At 37.4% G+C, this 23,177-nt stretch overlaps 1 protein-coding gene across 2 annotated transcripts in view; it reads right to left on the reverse strand.

Annotated features, from left to right (window-relative positions):
- The window catches only part of LOC122315593 (rho GTPase-activating protein REN1-like), a 54,176-nt gene that overhangs the window by 6,049 nt on the left and 24,950 nt on the right, over positions 1-23,177 (reverse strand). For both annotated transcript variants that reach the window (XR_006244066.1, XM_043131595.1), the window contains exons 15-17: positions 2,293-2,484; positions 413-739; positions 133-182 (exon numbers count right to left, since the gene is read on the reverse strand). Coding sequence is in view for 1 of the 2 variants with exons in the window: in XM_043131595.1 (XP_042987529.1) it covers positions 133-182; positions 413-739; positions 2,293-2,484 (569 nt within the window). In the remaining variant the exon portion in view is untranslated. The remainder of the gene's footprint in view (positions 1-132; positions 183-412; positions 740-2,292; positions 2,485-23,177) is intronic.

Here is a 23,177-nt window from a genome sequence, read left to right on the forward strand (position 1 = left end):
CGATTGAAATTCACCTGCAATAGAAGTATCAAGCAAATGGTACAAGGCATCGATGACACTACACATGATAAAATAACAATTACAGAAATGTGTTTACATAAATACGTTAGAAAAAATTGCTTCATCACTTACTCATCTTCTACAGTATAATCAATGGATTCCATGGAAAGGTTCTTCCTTGCCTGCATGCAAGTAAAAAATAAATCAAAACACTTTCGTTACAATAACTGCCCCAGGTTTGAAACATAGAATGGTGAGCAACTCAAAATTAATGAATGTCTAGATTTGAAGCCTCTCTTGGTAAAGCCGGACTACATATTGTTCTAAGAAATAAAGCTGTAGAAATATGACTAAGAAAATAATGCTAAAAGCTAAAAGGCACATCATAAATTCAGAAAAAAAATCTACTCACAGCATTGCGTCCCCACAAGTCACGACTCCTACGACAACGTGCAGGTCCATTTGATATGGTTGTAGATGTTATAATGCAGGAGGTTGGAGTAGGACGAGTACATATGGGATTCAAAAATTTTTCTTTAGAAACATCTCGTAGTATTTCAGCAGACTCAGTAGCCTGCTTTGCTGAACTACTATTGCTTTGATTGAGACGATCCCCACTAATTTGGAGAGCAGCATGTTGATGCAGTGAAGCTTCAAATAAATTTGATGACAACTTCTGACTGGTTCCAGAAGCATCACTTACTCCTGGGGACTTCGAACCCAAATCTGAATCAGAATCCTGCACCTTTCAACTAGTAAGTATTACGTTTAAACCATCAGAATCCAGCATCTTTCAAGTCATTTAAGTAACAACGGATAGCCTCTCTCTATAGAAAACAAAAACATCAATCAAAATAAAGTTTAGGCCAGAACAGAACCAGATGAACCATATATTGTGACAGCAATAGATATATAATAGAGATTGGTAAGCAACAAATTTATGCAAGGAGAAGAAACAGCAACCAGCATCACACTTAATAGGTGGTCTTACAATGTAAGCATCAGACTTGCATGAGTAAGCAAGACGTGTGAGTTTGGGTGGTTTATGCACTTTTACTACCCTTGAAAAAAGCAGAAGAAGAGAGCAAACCGAAACACAACAGATTGGCAATTAGGTTTTGTTATGTAACTAGCACAAACGTTCTTAAATAATAATAAGATGGCAATAAGTTCCTCAAAAGCTCATAACTTTGTACTGAGGGCAAACAGAATCCTTAATGCAAATGGGTGTCTAAAACAAAAGGCAAAAAAAAGTGCTTAGTAAGAGAGTTCTGTACCCATCGGAGCCTGCCGGGGGCGCGCGCTTGGGGGGGGGGGGGGGGGGGGGGTTGGATGGTTTATAAATGCTTAATGTGGTGGCTAGCAGCTTCAAACCCTCCAGGTTCTAGTCCAAAAGAATGGAGAGAAACAAAGAGGAGAGGGGAGAGGGGGAGGGGGGGGGGGGGGGGGGGGGGGTTTGAACCTATAGAATACAAGAATTGATACAGATACAAACAGATTACACAAAATAAACCCACAAACTGACGTGCTTTCATGAAATCCATTAGGTTTACTTTATAATAAAAGTAACTTCACTATCTGACGTATCACATCAAGCCACATTAGTTTGTGGGTTTACTTTTGTGTAATCCCTTTGTAGCTAAAGTATTTTCAAAGTTGACAATATTAGAAAGACTAAAAAGAAAAGTAACATATGCATCAATTAATGAACAAAAGAAGTAGATAGGTCACGTGCAGCAAATAGCAATGAAAATTACATATTTGAGTAGCGAACAATGGCCATAATGAGATTCAGTGAAACCAGTTTCCTGTAAGCATATTTATTTTGTGCAATATTTCCCACATACACAGCCACACTGACAATTTTCAATATTAGAACATGATTGATCTGAATAATAGCAGAAATTATGTTTAAGAAACTAGGGTGAAAGAATCGAGCCTCTAGAAAATGACACACAATTGTCTTAATTTGGAATCCAATCTAAAGGTCTGGATATAATTTCAGGGGAGAACATAAAGACATAAAAACTGATACTAGGCTCTAAATCATGTACCAAAGGAACCATAAATAGGAGACATTTAATGAAACTTGTAGCAGAAGACACAAGCTCCAGGGTGGCTTAAATGCAGGAACACAGGAGCATCATTCTTTATTCCAAGATAGAAATCCAGATCATCAGATATTCATTCTCAGGTCCAGGCACAAGGAACAAAGGAATAAATTATAGCTTTAATACCATCACAACATATAAATAAAAGTAGATGCTATTGTAAGATAGTATAGAGATGGACCTTAGTATCACAAAAATCATTGTCTCTAGAGTTACCACTCTCACCACACGATTCACTTGAGGCATTTTCAAGATCATCATCTGCATCAGACTCCTGTGTTGCATCACCTTCATAAGACTCATCAGCATCGGTTGCCTCCTCACTCCTACTCTCTTCCGAGCCATTGTACATTTCAGGGGACATGGAACCTTCCTGCAAACACACTACCAACGTGGGGCTCAAGAGAACAAGGAAAAAATCATAATGAATTTACAATGAAATTGCAATATAATTTGAGACAGCTAATACGGCCTTCCACTACCCATTCTATAGCACAAAAAACCCCAGTTAATGTGTCATATTCACTACCCATTCTATAGCACAAAAACCCCCAGTTAATGTGTCATATTTTAAGTAACTTTTCATTAAGTGGTTGAGAATTGTAAGATGAAAAATACTATTCCTCTTATGCAAACAGATAGTTCATAAATTGCTACATGATTTAAGACAGCCAATATGGCTTTCCACTACCATTCTATAGCATTGCAAATAGTTAATGTGTCATATTTTAAGTAACTTTTCATTCAAGTGATTGACTAGAAACAACAAAATACAAGATGAAAAATGGTATTACTCTTTTGCAAACAGATAGTTGAGATCTCTCACTCGTACTCAATTACTACTTACAGACATACATTGAAATAGAAAAAGTGCTTTCAAACTGGCAGCCTTGGCTCGGCCCCAAACCAGCTGGGTTGGGACTCTCACAGTGACAAACAGACAGCATGTCTAAGCACAAATTAGAAATTCCGACTAAAATAAGCCATGGGCAGTGAGACTTTTCTATCCTTCTGATGTAACAACAGGGAGGAGTTAGGGCCAGGTAGGTTTGGCAGCTAAGATGAGATACAAAATTCTAATCTCATTTCATCTCATCATTACAACTTTTTCAAAATTCCACATAAAATATAATAAACAATTCAACTTTTTTAAATCCCAAAACAATAATAATATTAAAAAATAATATTTTATTCAACTTTCATCTAAAACCAAAAATTCTCATCTCACCATCCAAACCTATAGTAGGCCATAGACCCACAAGAAAACTGAAAAAAGAATATACATTTTTTGTCACTATACAGTGCCAACTCCCTCCCACGGACCAAAAGAATCCCAGCTCTTTTCTGAGAAATAAAAAAGATAAAATTGTGTAACCCTCCATGTTTTATTTTTTTTTTATTTTTTATGACAGATTAAAAATAAAGAAATTTAGAAATAAAACATTGATAATTAGTTCTTAGGTCCAACAAATAGCTATCCTTACTAGTTTCAGGTAAGATTTGTTTTTGTGGGGAATCCACTCCTTTCTTTTCGAGAGGAATTTTCCCAAAATAAAAAATAAGAATAAAGAAATGAGCAAGAGAGGAGACCTAAAAGGAAGAATTCAGCTAAATGAACCTTTAAACAAAACTTTGAGATTAACTGTTTTATTTTGACAATAAATAATTTTATTAATGAGCAAAAGGCACTACCCAAGTATAATAGGAGCATAAATTAGAAGTCCCTATGTAGAAAGAGTAAAAAGGTATATAAAAATATGAAAACCATGACTAGAAAAACTATGTTTCCATCCAAAGATACATAGATCTAAAGAAACAATCCATAAGCTCCCCCATATTCTTTTTGAGTTCCAAATTATGGTTAGTTCCTTCCCCCAACCATAACAGGAACATTGGATCATTTTCCATAGTTTCAATGTGTAGGTTTCCCAAATGACCTTTCCACCGCGGAAAAAGACCCATCACCTATCTAGGCATGACCCCTTCAAATTTTGACTCAAAACAATTAGATAATTCGAATGCATAAAGAATACATCCATTTATTATATTATGTTGGAAACGATAAGAGAAAAAGTAAAGAAAAATGAAATCAATCACACATGAACACAATATTTACGTGGTTCGGCAGCTTGCCTACATCCACAGAGATGCAAAAGATTTTATTCTCTTGAAAGTTGAATACACAATGTGGCAGTGCAATAAGCGGCAATACAAAAGTACAATATATCTGTGGAAAACCCTAATTAGGGTTATTAGCAAGTAAACCCAAATAAGGGCCGGGCCAGGCCGGGTTGGTTCAAGAGCTAAAATCAGGCTAAACCAAAGTGAACATGGACAAGCCTCATTGAAAATCTACCAAAAAACCGCAATGAATTCATGTCAGGTTAGGTCATCAAATTGGGTCGCCACAAAACAACTATCAACCACCTGCCTCCAAAACTAAAACCTCCACCCTCTCAGCTCACAGCTTCTGTCCTTAAGCTAGAAGGTCAACTGAAGTTGAACACAATTTCAATTTCTCAAGTGTAACACCCTTAGTCAACATATTTGCAGGGTTTTTGCTTCCATAAATCTTCCCAAGTATCCAGTGGCCATTATTAAGAAGAGATCGAATAAAATGATATCTTATTTGAATATGTTTGGTCTTGAAATAAAATGTTGGATTCTTGACAAGGAATATGGCACTCTGACTGCCACTGTAGAGAGTACCATTCTCATTCTTCTTACCCAACTCCTCAAAGAAACTTAACCAGATTATCTCCTTTGAGGCTTCAGATACAACAACAAACTTAGCATCTATGGTAGACAGAGCAACAGTCTCTTGTCAAACCCCAAACAATACCACCCAGAGTGTATACAAAATTTGCAATACTCTTTTGGCTATCAGTATCACTAGTTAAATTAGTATCAACATAACCTTGCAGTTTCATACTAGCACCAATAAAGCAAAGACACATGTATCCGAAAACCCCCTTAGGTACCTTAGAATCCATTTTACTGCCTCCTAATGCTATTTCCTAAATTAGTCATATACGTAGCCGAGGCATGGGAATGTCTGGTCTTGTACAGATCATAGCATATATTAGAAAACTAATAGCCAAGGCATAGGGTACCTTACTTATATAATCATGCTCCTCCTCTGTCTTCGGTGACTAATCCCTGCTAAGTCTGAAATGACTTCGCAAAGGTGCCCCCACTAGTTTGGCTTTGTCCATATTGTACCTGTTGAGTACTCTTTTAACATACTTTGTCTGTGAAAGTCTCAATGTGCCTTTGACTCTATCTCTGATTATTCTCATGGCAAGAACTTGCTTTGCAGCTCCTAAATCCTTTATTGCAAATTGTTTCTTCAGATTGTTGATCTCCTCAATACTGGACTCTACAATAAGCATATCATCCACATACAAAAATAGAATGATACAAGAGTTGTCAAAAAACCTAACATAACAGCAGCGGTCTGCCTGATATCTGGTGTACCCTGAACTGCACACGAAATAGTCAAACTTTCTGTACCTCTGCCTTGGAGCTTGTTTCAAGCCATACAAGCTTTTCTTTAGTTTGTAGACAAGACTCCCATTTCCTTATACTATGAACCCTTTTGGCCGATGCATGTAGATGCTTTCTACTAAATCACCATGAAGAAATGTTATTTTCACATCTAACTGCTCAAGATGTAGATCCTATGGAGCCACCATTCCTAGCATTAGCTTAATTGTTGTGATTTTCACAACTAGAGAGAAAACTTCAGAGTAGTCAATACTTCTCTTCTGTTGAAACCCTTTAACAAGTCTTTATACCTCTTGCTGCCCTCATGATCTGCCTTTAATTGATATACCCACGTGTTGTGCAAAGCCTTCTTCCCTGCTAGAAGTTCAGTTAGCTCTCATGTCTGATTCCCTAACAGAGAGCCCATCTCATCTTTCATTGTTCACTCTCACTTGCTAGAATTCTCGTCTAGCAAGGTTTCATCATAACTTTGTGGCTCACCACCATTAGTCAACAAAATGTAATTCAAGGTGGGTGAAAATTGATGTAGAGGTCTGGTAGTCCTGGAAGACCTACGAACAACAATTGTAGGTGTAGACGGCTCTAGATCTAACTACAGAACAGTAGGAATGGGTGCACTAGACTCTCTCTCCCTGTCAATCATACTTCTGTTCTGTATTGTGATCTTAGGAAGTTCATTCACACTTACAAACTCAGATGAGGGGTTGCATCTACAGTATCTGCTATTGCACTAGAGTTATCCTTGTACATAACTTTCTTATTAAAAATCAAATTCTTACTCCTGATGATATTCCAACTCTGATCATCCTAAAACTGGTAGCCAAACAACTAATTCGCATAGCCCACAAAGAAACACTTTCTCGATTCGGCATCAAGCTTGATGCGAGCATCAAAATCAATGTGAACGTAAGAAACAAAACCAAAGACTTTTAAGTGAGAAAGTTTAACCCTTTTCACTAGGGCTACACATAAACCAACCAAACTAATCATCACCGACGCGAAGCGGCCTCTAAAGTCCAAAACTGGCAAAGAATTGGTCAGCCGGTGGTAGGAAATTGCTGAAACCAACGTCGTTGGCAGCTGGTTCAAATCGGGACCAAACCGGCTGATATAATATATATTATATTATTCGTATGTAAAACGACATCGTTTCACTCACTTAGTGAAATGGTGTCGTTTTATACCCAGAGTTTAGAAAAAAAATTTATATGAAATGGCGCCTTTTGGTTTAATACACCAAACAACGTTGTTTAGAGCTAGGAGCTAGGGTTTAATTACCTTGCCCCCTCCCCTCCATCTTCTTCTTCCCGATTCTTCTTTTGTATTCTCTCTCCTCTCTCACGCATAGACCCGTAGCCCACTGCTCCTCTCCTCCTTCGCGGCGTTCATGCCGCTCATTGCTTGACCGCACGTCTCTCATCTCTTTGAGCTTTAATACTTTTTTGCATCAAGGAAATAAAGAATACATTGTTGTTACTTTATTATGCAAGAAATTTCTAATTGAAAATTGTGTTGTAAAATTATTTTGAAATAAATTGTGGAAATTTGAGTGAACTAAAATCTTGATTAGAGTCTTAGGGCAGGTTTGGAAGCTAGGATGAGATACAAGATTTTCATCTCATCTCATCTTATCATTATAACTTTTTTATATTCTCATATAAAATATAATAAACAATTTAAAATTTTCAAATCCTAATTCAACTATTTCAAATCTCAAAATAATAATAATATTAAAAAATAATATTTTATTCAACTTTCATCTAAAACCAAAAATTCTCATATCACCATCCAAAACCTGCCTTACTTGTGATGTTTTCCATGTTGCATACTAGCTATTGTGTAATTGTGTTGTTGTGCTAAGGCCCTGTTTGGATTTATAAAGTGTTTCATTTCATCTCATCTCATCTCATGATTACAACTTTCCCAAATTCCCACACAAAATATAATAAACAATTCAACTTTTCAAATCTCAAAACAATAATAATATTAAAAAAGAATATTCTAACAGTATTTTATTTAACTTTCATCTAAAATTATCTCATCTCATTTCTGAATCCAAACCAGCCCTAAGTATTCTTTATTCTTTATTTTTTTTTTCATTTTTTTGCATTTTGTAATTAATTATGTATTTCAATTTTCACATGATAGATGGATTCTTCGTTGACTCCAATTGACATTGATTCAAATGAACCAACCATTAACTTGGGATATAATCTGAGAGAGACCCAAACATCAAGGTCCCCTAGTGCCCCTAACTATAGTAATTGTCCACCTCCTAAGAAACAGATGGGAATGATCCATCGGTTGTTTGGGACCATTTTACAAAGGTGTTGTCCTGTAGATGATCCTAAGGTTAATGTCATTATTGTGGCAAGTGTAAGTTTGCCACTCAGAGAGGAATGGACTTCAACCATCCACAACTATTTGCTTCATGTCCTAAAAATCCTCATAAACATAAGCCTTTGGATAGGTACCAAAAAACATTGGCGAGTGAGGTAACACCCGATGAGGGGGTTGGGGAGAGTGATGGTAGTACGATAAGGAATCTTGTACCCCACAAGTATAGTGAAGAGGCAGTAAGGTTGTCGATTGCAGATATGATAATTATTGATGAGTTGCCATTTAAAATTGTTGAAGGGCAAGGATTTAGAAAATATGTGTTGGTCTCTTGAACGTCGGTTTAAAGTGTCATGTTGCGGCACAGTTGCAAGAGATTATATGAAATTATTTGTGTTAGAAGATGGAAAGCTATAAAAGTTGTTTAAAGATGGTGGCATAAGGATTTCATTGACTACTGATACATGGACATCGGTATAAAATCTTAATTATATGTGTCTAACTGCACATTTCATTTATAGGAATTGGAAATTGCAAAAAATCATTATTTTTTGTTTAATCCCTAATCATTGAGGGGATACCATTGGCAAATATATTGAATCATTTCTCCTTGATTGGGGTATTGATAAGATATTTACTCTAACTGTTGATAATGCAAACTCAAATAATACTATAATTTCATATTTGAGATAGTTTTTAATAGGGAATGTGTTGGGAGAAAAGTATATGCATATGAGATGTGCTCATATTTTGAACCTTATTGTGAATGAAGGTTTGAAGGAGTGTAATGACACCATCTGTAACAGCCTGCTAGAAATTCAATTGTGGAATTTCTATTGACTTTAGGAACCTCGTTAAGATTCTATAAGTTTTCACGAATCCATTAATCATATAGGTTTTAGTATAACCACATAGTTAGTGTTATTATTTACTATGGTATCCGAAGTGTGTTTTTGATTATTGGAGATAGTTAGAAGTGTCAAAATGTATTATGGTTTGTGCCATTAGACTCGGAGGGTTATTTAAGGTCTTATGGCGCAATAACACTTTTTCATATTTTCGGACGAAACATCTGCTCAAAACTATAGATATTATTGGATAAAAATATCTTGAGCTAATTTTTGTAGATATTATTGGATAAAAATATTTTAAACTAATTTTGTGGATATTATTGGATAAAAATATTTTAAGTTAATTTTGTGGATATTATTGGGTAAAAATATCTTGAGTTGATTTTTGTTGATATTATTAGGTAAGAGAGTCCTACACTCCACTCTCACTTCAAGTAAGAGAGTCCTACACTTAACTCTCACTTCGGGTAAGAGAGTCCTACACTTAACTCTCACTCCAGCCTCATCTCTTCCATATCTCATCCATAAGTATCTCCAGCCACCCCTCCCCACGAAATTATCTTCATTTACACTTTCCATTGAAAGAATACCAAACACTCTCTCTCAGACAGCTTTTAGGAGTTCTTTTGCACGCCCATTTCAAAGTTTTTGTAAATGTTTTATCATAAAGTCTCCTTCATATAAGTTGTTTCTTTTTTAGTCTAGTTTACGTGAATATCTTATTTGTCCCATTTGAAAATCATTTGGTCAGTCAAATATTATATAAACTATAGAAAGGTCATTCTGGGAGATAAACTGGAGAATATGTTATAGTTTGGAGTTTTTGACCAAGCTAATGGATAGATATTGGTCCAAAATTTTTATGGAGTATTGTTAACATGTATATATGACTATTGGTTGAGGATTTTTGCATGATTACAGGTTTTGATGAAAGATTTTCTTAGATTTAGAAACTTAGAAACTGGAAGAAGAAAAACAGTTTCTGTTTTGAGAAAGTTTAACTCTTTGGTGGTCTAAACCTATTCTAATGACTTTAATAATTTTATTGGAGGATCCTAAGCATCTTATATACATGTTATATTATTATTTTGAAGATATTTGATGTTAGTTTCAAAGATATGAAATTTTATGCAAAGAGATATTCAGATAAGCCAAAGTGTGGATATTCTTGGCTAAATTTATGTTTTGGTTAATTTCTAACCATGTGATCTTGAATTAGAAGCTTATATATGTTTTAAGACATCTTTTTAAACCTTGTGATGGTTTGGTTTGAAAATCATATATTTATAAGTCATAGATCAAGAGATTTATCAAAACTAGTTGAGGAAAAAGTTTCTGTTTTTGAATTAAGTGTAAAACCAAAAACTCCAAATGTTATTTTGTGATTTTGGTGACTTTAGTTTGATGATTTAAAGCATGGTTGATGTTAGGATGATATTATGAATATGTTAGAAGTAAGATTTGATTTTTGAAATTCTTGGAGATGTTTTGATTTAAGGTCAAAACTTGTAATTCAAGTGCTTGGATCTTTTACAAAAAAGTTTGGTGTTGATTATTAGCTTTTTCTAAATGGATGTTTTAAGTATGGTTTTGAACTTAGGATTGGAAGATATTTGTTGCAAAATTTTGGTTTAAGCATAAGTTTTGAAGTTGGAAGGAATTGCAACAAAAATCAAGGGAAATGACCTATGGATGTTTCAATCATAGTGTATTTTCCATAGTTGTGTTTTGTTTTAAATTTTTCTGAGTTGATATTTAAGTTTAGGACAAAATTTACATGAGAAATGTAAATTTTGGAAACTTTTGGAGTTAGTATGCAAAATCCTTAAGTTATGGGTAAAACGGTCATTTTTCCACATGTAGAGAGTAAAATGAAAATTTTACTCTTTAAGTTAGTATTTTCCATATTTCAAATTATTAGTGATTTAGTTCTAACTTTTAGAATAACTAATTACGGTTTCTCGTGATCGCACTTGAAGTTTTATAAGACACGCGGAGATCGAGGTAAGTTAGCTTTTAACTTACTAGCAGTCTACTGTGTATGTGTGCTAAGTAAAGAAACTACAGTGTATGTATGTGTGTTATAATATGTCATGCCATGCTAAATCATCACGTAATTGTTTGTTATACAGAATTTATTCTGTCATCAGTTTTTATCTGTTACATAATATATTCTGTCATGTATTGCTGTACATTACAAGTACATCATGCTAAGTATGCCATCTATTACATGTATGTCAAGTCATGTAATATTCACTGTTGCAAGTATGTCATGTTAAATATATTATCTATTATATGTTATGCCATGTTACGAAATATTTCTATATCAAGTTGGTCATGTATTTCAAGTTATGTTCAAGTCACGTTATGTTACGTCAGGGCTTCAGTCCTTTCGTATTCCAGTCACATTTTATCTTGATTACTTATGTATGGGGTCACAGCAATTGTGACACGTAGAATATATGGGGCCACAACAACTGTGGAGTATGTATTTAAGCAGTTAAAGAATAAGTTTCCGTAGAATACAGGGGGCCACAACAACTGTGGAGTATGTATTTACACGTAGAATACATGGGGCCACAACAACTGTGGAGTATGTATTTTTCATGTTAAGTCAAGTTTGTGTAGAATACATGGGGCCACAACAACTGTGGAGTATGTATTTACACGTAGAATACATGGGGCCACAACTGTGGAGTATGTATTTTTCATGTTAAGTCAAGTTTCAGAACAAGTTCATGATAAGTCAAGTTTCATAACAAGTTCATGCTAAGTCAAGTTTCAAATCAAGTTCATGTCAAGTCAAGTTCAGTTCATGTTTCAATTTAAGTTATGTCAATTATGTTATATTGTACGCCAAGTTATACTTTAATTACTTATGAATTTGATTATGCGTTTATACTTTTACTGTCATCCATGCATTATTAGCTTGTGTGGAAGTTTTTTTGTTAACTTACTGAGATTTGTAATCAAATCTCACTTTGGTAGTCTCAACTACCATTCCCCCCGAATGGTAGATCTTGTTACAGGACCTGAAGGAGAATCAGGAGCTGATCAACTAGACACAGTTGACTGAGCGACGGTGTGACATCAATGTTAATATAGTAATTAACGTAAATTAATACTTGTACGATTGATTTGCATCTCTAGTACTTTTTGGATCATAACCATTTTGGACTAGTGTTGTGATCTTAGTTGTTCAATAGGTTTTTATGTATGAAGTATGTTTTAAGCATTTGGGATATTTTCAATTTGGTGCATAGTATTGCTAAAGAAAAAAATTTATCCGCTGCGAATATTACATATTGTTAGATGCATGTTAGGAACATTAAATCTTATATGTCATGAACGGGGGCAGGTAACCTTGTATTGCATGTCTCGACGCTTCAAATGTCCGTCCGATCCCAAACGGAATTTGGGGGCGTCACACCATCACAATAATTAGGAAGGCGGTTAGATATGTGCGCTTCTCCCCTGCAGATTAGACAAGTTTAAAAGATTTGCAGAGAAACGGAAAATTGATTCTAAGAAAATGTTGTCTCTTTATATACAAACTCGATAAAACTCAACTTACATGATGAATGTGGCTAAGAAGTTTGAGAAGACTTTTAGGCGGATGGAGAGTGAGGATTACAATTTCCTCTCTTACTTTAGTGATGGACACATGGGCCTCCTAAAATTGAGGAGTGGGAGATGGTGCGGGTGTTTGTAAAGTTTTTTAAAACGTTTTATGATGTCACTTCGAGATTTTCTGGGTCTTTATATGTCACGAAAATACCAGTTTTTTGGAGATTTGTGAACTCCAACAAGAGATAATTAGGCTGAGTGAGAGTGATAATAATTGCTTGATGAGCATGATCATAAGCATGAGAATGAAATATGATAAGTATTGAGGGTCCTTAGATAGGATGAACTTGTTAGTATTGATTGCAGTTGTGCTTGATCCGTATAGTAAGTTAAGGCTTCTAATCTTCCACCTAAAGAAAATTCATAATGAGACTCATGTTGAAGAGTTGGTGTTGAGTGTAAGAAAGTTATTAGTAGACTTGTATGCGGAGTATAATGCTATGTTCGGTGAAGAACATGAGCCCCCTCCGACATCTATAATCACAATCATGAGACAAGATGTTCTATGAGTGGTATAAAATGTCTTCTCCCTTTGGATCTATAGTTTTCAAAACAGAGGTGGATCGGTATTTATCCAATGGTTGTGAGGCACTCAAAATTTGTGCTCAAAATTGGTTAAGACATTCGTTAACACCAATTGATATCTAAGAGTCCATGGATAATGTGAGAGCTTCGTGGAAGATCGGGTAATGTTTTGATCATTTAATATTCATTTGGTTTTATAAATTAATTTTAGTATTTTTTTTCTTCATCCAAATTCACTAATATTTAATATTTTAATCTTATTAATTTTTCTATATAGAGTTGTGAGCACAATCTGGCATCACAACTATTGAAGATTGAAGACTAAAGATCAAGAATAGTTGTAATTTATTTATCTTATATTTTTTAGTTGCATTGTTGTCTAGGACAATTTGTTTTTATTTGTAATGTGTATTAAACATCTATTGCTAATTAATTTTTTTGAACTTAACATTACAAACAACATTAAAATTAAAATGAAACTTGAATATTAAAAATAAGTTTTAAAAACTCAGCAAATTAGGATTTGAAATCAACACCAAAAAAGGCCCAAAAAGATCTTGAATTGGGCAAAATAAAGGCCCAAAAGACGGAGCCCAAACAGACCAAAACCATTGGACCGGCTGGAACCGGTCCGGCTGGTTTTTGCCTTCTCCATCAGTCGGTTTTGGCTCTGCAAAACTACTGTTCAATCATTTGGTTTCGGTTTATTCCCAAAACAGGCTCGATTTTGACCCCGACTTTTCGCTCCAAACCTCCTCAGGTAATCTACACTCTAAAGGAACTAATGAACCAATTAATCAAATAAACTACAGTGTTAACTGCATCTGCCCAAGTTGTCGATGGCCACCCAACATGCAACCTCATGCTCCTAGCTCGATTGATGGTCATGTTCATACATTCAGCGATACCATTCTATTGTGGGGTCTCGGGAATAGTCTTCTCCATTCTAATACCATAAACTGCACAGTATTCCTTGAACCCTCCATCAATGTACTCTCCACCATTATCAACCCTCAAGCATTTCAGTTTCAAATCCGTCTTGAATGTTTTAAATACATTATATTTATTTTTTAGGAAATGGACCCATACCTTTCTACTATAGTCATCGATAAAAGGTAAAGTGGTACCGAAAACCTCCAAGAGATGAAATTGGGGAAGGCCCCCCAATTCCGTGTGTACAAATTCCAACTTTCTTGACCTTAGTGCTCCACCCCCCTTCAAGAAACTGACTTTTTTTCTGCTTACCCAAAATGCAATTCTCACACATATCCAAATCAATTGAATTCAACTCTGGTAGCTTTCCCTTTGACAGAAGTACTTTCATCCCTTTTTGACTCACATGGCCAAACCTGCGGTGCCATAGCTCTGCAGTATTCTTAGACTCATCAATAGCAATCATATCACTTGATCCTGATGTCATATACAGAGTACCAGTTTTCTGACCACGAGCCAAGACCATCATCACTCCTTTTGTAACCTTCCATATATTAACTGAAAAAACTATCGAATGACCGCCATCATCAAGTTTTCCCATAGAGATCATGTTTTTCTTTAGTTCGGGAAAATGCCTAACTTTCTGCACAGTTCACACATTCCTGTTTGGGAGTATGATGCACACATCTCTCACTCGCATGACATTCAATGCTTCTCCATCAACCAAATACAGCTTACCAAAGTCACTAGCAACGTAAAGTGGTGTGAAATGAAGCTCTGCAATCCAACACTCAATTATCAACTGAAATGTGAACTACAAGAAGCAGAGCATCTTGAATTTCCTCAATCACTACGTTTGCAACATCATTCTCACTCTTTGAATTTTTGCAATTTCTTTTGAAGTGATCCATCTTGCCACAATTCCAATAGGTACGTTATTGCCCAAACCTTGACCTGCTCTTGTCCCTATTTCTCAATTTTGACCTACTGTTATTTGAATTCCTATCATGTCCTCTACCCGACTGTAGATATTTAGGGAAGAACCCGAACCTGAAGTCTCATTAGAATCCACAAGAATCAAATATCAATTATCATCATATTTCAGTTTTGTTTTTCCGGTAGAATTACTCACAATCATTCTCATGGCCTCCCAACTATTCAGCATTGAGGCCTGTTGAGGGAAAAATGAGCGTATTGGCATATTCTTGTGAAAATCTGTGTAAAATAGTGTTGTAACAAGTGTTGTTGCGAAAAGGCTTGAAGTGGCTTGAAGTGTGCTCGTTATTGGTCAAAACAGATGGACTTCGCTCGACCCTCGCTCAACAGGGCGCTCGAGTGAACTCAAGCAGATTGCACCGCTCGACCCTCGTTCAACAGGGCGCTCGAGCGAAATTAGGTAGATTGCACCGCTCGACATGCAGCTCGAGCGAACTCAGGCAGATTGTGCTGCTCGACCTTCACTTGATACTTCGCTCGAGCCAATGTTCAAAATCACTTACAATTTAGGATTTTGAAGCGCCTCATTTGATTGGAACTATAAATAGAATAACTTAACCTCTGTTCTAGGTATGGAGAATCAGAGCAAAAACCCTAAGGGCCTCCAAGAACTTCTTAGAGCAACCTCTCCCCCATTTGGTTGATTCTCTCTTGGATAAACACTTCTCCACCACAACATACTCAAAATCAACTCTTACATGAGTCTATTGAAGTGGACATATTTGTTGGCCGGAAGAGTCCGGAGCTGCTGTTGATGCAGAGATCGAGAGGTTCTCGTGGGAAGTTATAGGAAGGTCGGAGTTTCGACACTACATGCGTGTAGAGATCAAGTGGGTCACTCGTGGTGTTGCAAGCCAAGTTTAGCTACTACAAAGGTTTTGTGAGTGTCTCTAAATTGGTTGTAACGAACTAAAATTTCTATAGTGGATTTGAGGTAGTGTCTTACACCTGGAGTGGTTTTAGATTTTGAAGATGTTCTTCAAATGAGTTTCCACTCCGTGATCAAGATCATGTGTTGATTATTTGTGCTATTTGATTTATTTATTAACTGTTTGTTTGACTAATTTTCAAAAGGCCATAAAAATTGGATTACACCTATTCACCCCCCCTCTAGGTGTAGTGTTGTGTAGAACCACCGCTTTATCAATTAGTATCAAAGAGGGTCCACTCAGTTAGGATTTAGTTCCTGAGTGTGATCTTGTTGTAGTGGTCTAAATGGATAGGTCTCAATCACTCACATCTCCTCCATTTTTTTATGGAAACAACTATGCGTATTGGAAAGTTCGAATGAGCTTTCCTTAAGTCTGTGGATGAAGGAGTGTGGGCTTCCGTAACAAAGGGATGGAAACAACCGGTTGTAGTCATTGAGGGAGTCCAAACTCCCAAAAGTGTGAAAAATTACTCTAGAGATGAAGTCAACGAGTGTAGTTGGAATACCAAAGGCCTGAATGCGATTTTCATGGCCGTGTCCCAGGAAGAGTTCAAGAGAATCTCTATGTGTGAAAATTGCAAAGAGGCATGAGACATTCTTGAGGTTACCCATGAAGGTACCAAGGCTGTAAAGAATTTTAAACTTCAAATGTTGACCACCAACTTTGAAGAACTTATGATGAAGGATGATGAAACTTTTAATGGATTCTATGGCAAACTTAATGATATTGTCAATTCTCGTTTTAATTTAGGGGATAAAATTCCTGAGAACAGAATTGTGAGAAAAGTCTTTAGATCTCTTCCTGAGAGGTTTCGTCCCAAAGTCATTGTAATAGAAGAAAACAAAAACTTGGACAACATGAGGATTGAAGAGTTGGTGGGTTCCTTACAAACCTATGAACATACTCTTCCTATGGATAAGAAAAACAAGTCCATAGCCCTCAATGTTATTAGAGAGGAGTCTGGTGAATCTTCTGATGAACTTGCAATGAGTGACAAGGAGATAGCATTTTATGCTAAAAAATTCAGGAAGATGTTTGCCCAGAAAAACCTAGGACAGGAGAAGAGAAGGTTCAAAGGTTTCAATGGAGGTTCAAGTTCAGAAAACCGAGAAGGGAGTTATAAGCAAGAAACTAGAGCTGTCAAGGACAATATTCAGTGCCATGAATGTCATGGTTTTGGTCACATTCGATTTGAGTGTGCAAATTACAAAAAGGCCAAAGAGAAAGCTAATGCTGCTTCCTTGACTGATAGTGAGTCTGAGTCAAGTAACTCACAAGAGAGTTCTCCCATGAAGAAAAATCTCAACTACATGGCTTTCACTTCCTCTGTTGTAGGAAAAAGTCATAGCAGTGAATCTGTAGTTGAAATTGAGAGTGTTTCTGAAAATGAATCCGGGGATGAAGATGAATCCGGGAATCTGTGGTTGAATCTATGAGAAGTTGTATAAGGAATATGTGAAATTGAGGAAACTCAATAAAGCACATATTGAGGAAATAGATTTATGCAAAAGAGAAAATGAAGGACTTCAAGGCAAACTAAAAGAAGCCATTGGTCTAACGGATGAGTTACAAAAGAGGAATGTGACTTTGGAAGATCAAGTGACAACTCATGAAAATGAGCTAACTTTGTTAAATACTAAGTTGCAGAAATTCTCCATTGGGACAAACCAGCTTGACAAACTCCTAAGTTTAGGAAAGTCCTCTAGTGATAAGAGTGGTTTAGGCTACTTTGAAGAGAATCCTGATGCTTCTTCAAGCTCAAAAGCATTCCATAAAAGTGTGAGAAACACAGTGTTTGTTCCTAAAATGACTGAGAAAAGGAAGGCTCATTCATCTGAAAAGGGTAAGAAGCCTTTGCAAGTGCAAAAGTCAGTTCCTCATCCCAAAAGATAAGGAGCTCGCAACTTGAGCCCCATATGTCATCACTGTGGAAAGATAGGCTATATTAGACCAAGCTGTCTTAAATTAATGAGTCACTTTGTGCATGCTCCCACATTCGTTAAGGGTAGAACTGCTTATCTTTCTAGAAGGGGTAAGAATTACATGAATGGCCCTAAGAATGTCTCAACCTTCTTGAGACAAAGAATTCACAAATCAAGCCCCGTGTGTCATCATTGTGGTAAGATTGGTCACATCCGACCAAACTGTTTTGAGCTTAGGAGGCACACCAAGAGAATTGAAAAGCCCTACTCAAGAAAATGGGTACCAAGGTGGATCATCCAAAAGGGAAAGACGCAAGCCACACATGACTTTGGTGCTGTAGACTAACAGGTATGCATTACATGCATTTTTGTTTTATTTTGTTGTTGATTTTTTTTTGTCTAGTTTCTTTGTCGTTGTTTGCTGCTCGTACATGCACTCCATGATTGCGCTATATAATAGTGGGATTGTTAATTCTAAAATCTAGGTGCATGTATTTTTGAGATTTGTATCATATACCTATGTTTTACAAAGGTTTGAAACATGAGTATCTCTTGTAATCTGTGACTAGCATCACACACTTCACTCCAAACTTGGTCATTTGACATTTCACCACTTGTGAGTTTATTGGGGAGGCAATCAAAGGTGGTAAGAAACTCTACCTACATACAGAATCGACCACGGGCTAGATGACCTCATCGTGGTTCGCTTGTACAAAAATATGGTATATCAGAAGGAAAAGAAAAAGTGATGTGCTATAAATTAAAAAAAAAAAAAAAAGGAAGTGTGAAAAATATAATAAGTTTTCTGTTTCTTGAACATACTAAAACAAGGATTTAAACAGAAAGATTTAGGTCCTAGCAGCATTGGGTTTGACTTTCTGTGTCTTGAAAGAGCTTCCCAAGCACTTATGGTTTCATGGTCAGCTCAACCCTGCTCACGCTTTACGGTTGAAATTTCTTGATTGAGTAAGGACCGCCTTTAACACGCATGTCTACATTACTTGTGATACTTTGTTTTTACCTGCGTGTTTTATGAGAATATGATGCTCCTCTACATTTGATATGTACTCTTGATGTGAAAATTGACATTCCCTGTATTTGTCCAAGTCATGTGAGCGTTGTGTGTTTCAAAACTGGGCAAAATATGAATTTCTGGTGGTCTCGCTCGACACCGCTCGAGCGACAACTGCTTGACAGCCGCTCGAGGGTTTTAAGTTCGCTCGAGCAAACGCCTGTTATAAAAACCCAACGCCGCTCGAGCACAGTGCACTGTTTTGCAATTTTTCGCCTCTCCTGCATTTTTCTTCTTCTTTTCTCTAAATCAATCGGTTTCCACTTGTTTTTTTCCTTCCGAAATCACCTCCAAATCAAGGTAAAGCCCCTTCTCTTTTGTTTTTTCATGATTTGGTGCTTTTATTTTGGGTGTTTCTGTGTGTTGTGCAAATGGTTTTCGGATTGGGGTATTTGAGATGTTTCTTTGAAAGTTTTCAATTCTTTTGGTTGATTGAAGCTTTTATGGAGTCATGGTTATGTATTTGGGTGTATTTAGGAGGTTTTTTGAATCTCCCATGGGTTGTTGTCTCAATGAAGTTTGTTTTCTCTTTTTCATCATGCATTGGCATAGCATTGTTCCCATACCTATTTCATGTCTATCCTTAGTTTGGGACATCGTTTGACTAAGATTGCATTGGGTTTGTAGGTGTTTTAGTTTAGAAGCGGCATGGGTCTTGCAAATGGGTTGACATTGGCTTGCATATGGGTTGGCATTGCCATTGCATATGGGTCATGCACATGGGTTGGCATTGGCAAGCATATGGGTCATGCACATGGGTTGGCATTGGCAAGCATATGGGTCATGCATATGGGTTGGCATTGGCATGCATATGGGTCATGCATATGGGTTGGCATGCATTCATCAGGTCTTCACATTATCTTAGCCTTATCTAAAGTTGTTGACTCTGTCTACAGCCAAAACCATGTCTCGACGTGTTCATCCTCGCCACAACCCCTCTGCACCCGCTCAAGCCCACTTCCTTAATGCACGAGCCTAGGAGTTGTATTCTCAAAACTTCTCTCATCGTACTCCCATAGTCGAGCGTGAAGTGGCTTTAGGTGAGCTTACCGAGACTATCATTCCTCACATTTTTTAGTCTCACCAGTGGCAGGCATTAACCATTGGTCATCCCACTCCTTCTGTGGAGTTGGTTAGGGAGTTTTACTCTAACATTTATGACGTGTCTGTTGATGACTCGTTTAAGGTCAGTCTCCGGAACGTTGTTTTCCGAGTAACTCTGAGCATGATAGCGGATCTGCTAAATGCCCCTCGTGTGTCCTATCCCGTGTTTCCCTATACACGGACATCTCCTCCTAGTCCACAAGTCATTGATGGGTGTCTTTGTGGTCGGCCTAGTAATTGGGAAGGGACGACCCCTATTTCGACTGCTCGTTTTACACTTGATCACCTCATACTCAGTAGGATTGTTCTCACTAATTTAGATCCTACTGGTCATAATAGTGATGTGGGTCTTGATCGTGCCACTTTACTGTATGCCTTGATCAATGGTGTCTCCATTGATCTAGGAAGTCTCCTATGTCGGGTTATTCTTGAGGCGTATCGGTCCTCCAAAACACGGACTGGTTTGCCCTTACTGTGTCTAATCACCCGATTGGCCCTCTCCCAATCTGTCGCTTTACTTCCTCAGGAGCTTAGAATTGCACTTAAGGCTCCTATTGGTCGTAAGACGGTTCAGCTCAATCGTGCTCACACAACCCCACACCCTTTCCGTGTTGAGCACCCTCCCGCTCCCTCCTCTCAGCCTTCGAGCTCTCGACCATCTAGTTCTCAGCCATCTACCTCGGGCCGATCTTCTCAGCCATCCACTTCGGCCCCCGGTTCGTCTGAGCCCAGTCTTCAGCAGGTTCTTGAGTATTTGGCCCCCCTTGACGCCTGATTCGATACTATGGATGCTACGGTTCACAACCTCAATGTTAAAGTTGATAATCTGCAGCAGCTTGTGACTCAGCGCTTCAACAACATCGAAGGGCAGCTTAATGAGGATGATGAGGATGCCGATGGTGATGATTGAGACCCTTGGCCTCTTGTGACAAAAAAGGGGAGTAGTACAATATTAACTCAAGGGGAGTGTGGAGTGTTACTTGTACTAACTCAAGGGGAGTGTGAGTTGTTTTAGTAACACAATGTTAATGGCACATTCTTTTGGGGGAACAACAGCTTTTGGTTGTGTTATTTGACTAATGATTCTTGAACTCATTTTCTGATTTGTTGCTTAATGAAATATTTCTTTTCTAAAACCTGTACTTGGCATGACTATTCATGAATTATGATTTGTGAATTGTGAACACATTTTTGTGCATGTGTATGGGTATGTTTAACCGTTTGCTAAGTATGTGCAGGAATATTTCAACATGTTCAAGAATATGGATCTAGTGATGGGTGTGCTAGGATTAAGTCATATGTATAGGTTAAAGGTTTTGTCACAGAAATGCCAAAGGGGGAGATTGTTGAGGGAAAAATGAGCGTATTGGCATATTCTTGTGAAAACCTGTGTAAAATAGTGTTATAACAAGTGTTGTTGCGAAAGGGCTTGAAGTGGCTTGAAATGTGCTCATTATTGGTCAAAACAGATGGACTTCGCTCGATCCTCGCTCAACAGGGCGCTCGAACGAACTCAAGCAGATTGGACCGCTCGACCTTCGCTCAACAGCGCGCTCGAGCGAAATCAGGCAGATTGCACCGCTCGACCCTCACTCGACATGCAGCTCGAGCGAACTCAAGCAGATTGCACCGCTCGACCCTCGCTTGACACTGAGTTCGAGCGAACCCAGGCAAAGTGTGTCGCTCGACACTCGCTCGACGCTGAGCTCGAGCAAACTCAAGCAGATTGTGCCGCTCGACCTTCGCTCGATACTTCGCTTGAGCCAATGTTTCAGATCACTTACAATTTAGGGTTTTGAAGCGCCTCATTTGATTGAAACTATAAATAGAACAGCTTAACCTCTGTTCTAGGTGTGGAGAATCAGAGCAAAAACCCTAAGGGCCTCCAAGAACTTCTTAGAGCAACCTCTCCCCCATTTGGTTGATTCTCTCTTGGATAAACACTTCACCACCACAACATACTCAAAATTAACTCTTACATGAGTCCATTGAAGTGGACATATTTGTTGGCCAAAAGAGTCCGGAGCTGCTGTTGATGCAGAGATCGAGAGGTTCTCGTGGAAAGCTATAGGAAGGTCGGAGTTTCGACACTACATGCGTGTAGAGATCGAGTGGGTCACTCGTGGTGTTGCAAGCCAAGTTTAGCTACTACAAAGGTTTTGTGAGTGTCTCTAAATTGATTGTAACGAACTAAAATTTCTATAATGGATTTGAGGTGGTGTCTTACACCCAGAGTGGTTTTAGATTTTGAAGATGTTCTTCAAATGAGTTTCCACTCCGTGATCAAGATCATGTGTTGATTATTTGTGCTATTTGATTTATTTATTAACTGTTTGTTTGACTAATTTTCAAAAGGCCATAAAAATTGGATTACACCTATTCACCCCCCTCTAGGTGTAGTGTTGTGGAGAACCACTACTTTATCAAGGCCAATATAATCAGTGCCCGAATCTCATCATCAAACTCGATCTCAATAGATGACAATTAATTTGTGATTGTGTTAAACCCGTTCAAGTGCTGAGCAACAGACGTATCTTCTACCATTTTTAGATTGAACAACTTCTTGAATAGATGCACCTTATTATTAGCCGACAGCTTCTCATACATACTAAACAAGGCCACCATAATATCTACAATAGTAGTATTTTCCTTGATAACGTTGTGTGCAACTAACCTTGATAGAGTCAACCGAATGACCCCCCAGAACCTATCTATCTTGTATATTTTAATCCGGCTTTTTCCCAAACAGAAGAAGATGGAGTCTCTTCCTATAGAAATAATCATCAATATGCATCCTCCAATATCTGAAATCTGTGTTATCAAACTTCTCAATTCCAAATACCTTCACTTCTTCTCCAGCCATCGTTCTTACTCAAACTTGAACTTGACTCTTAATAAGAGCTATTGGGAACGATAAGAGAAAAGTAAAGAAAAATGAAATCAATCATACACAAATACAAGATTTACGTGGTTTGGCAATGTGCCTACATCCATGGAGTTGTAGAGGATTTTATTCTCTTGAAAGTTGAATACGTAGTGTGACAGAACAATAAGTGGCCGTACAAAAAGTACAATATATATGTGTTGAAACCTAATTAGGGTTATTAGCTAGTAAATCAAATAAGGGTAAGGTTATACTGGTTCAAGAGCTAAAACCGGGCAGCGAACATGGACAAGCCTCGTTGAGGAAAAAAAAAACTAATTCTTGTTGGGTTGGGTCATCAAATCGGACTGCCACAAAACATAACTAGGCTCCACAC

This window comes from Carya illinoinensis, chromosome 7 (assembly GCF_018687715.1).
Source record: "Carya illinoinensis cultivar Pawnee chromosome 7, C.illinoinensisPawnee_v1, whole genome shotgun sequence".
Lineage (NCBI taxonomy): Eukaryota > Viridiplantae > Streptophyta > Magnoliopsida > Fagales > Juglandaceae > Carya > Carya illinoinensis.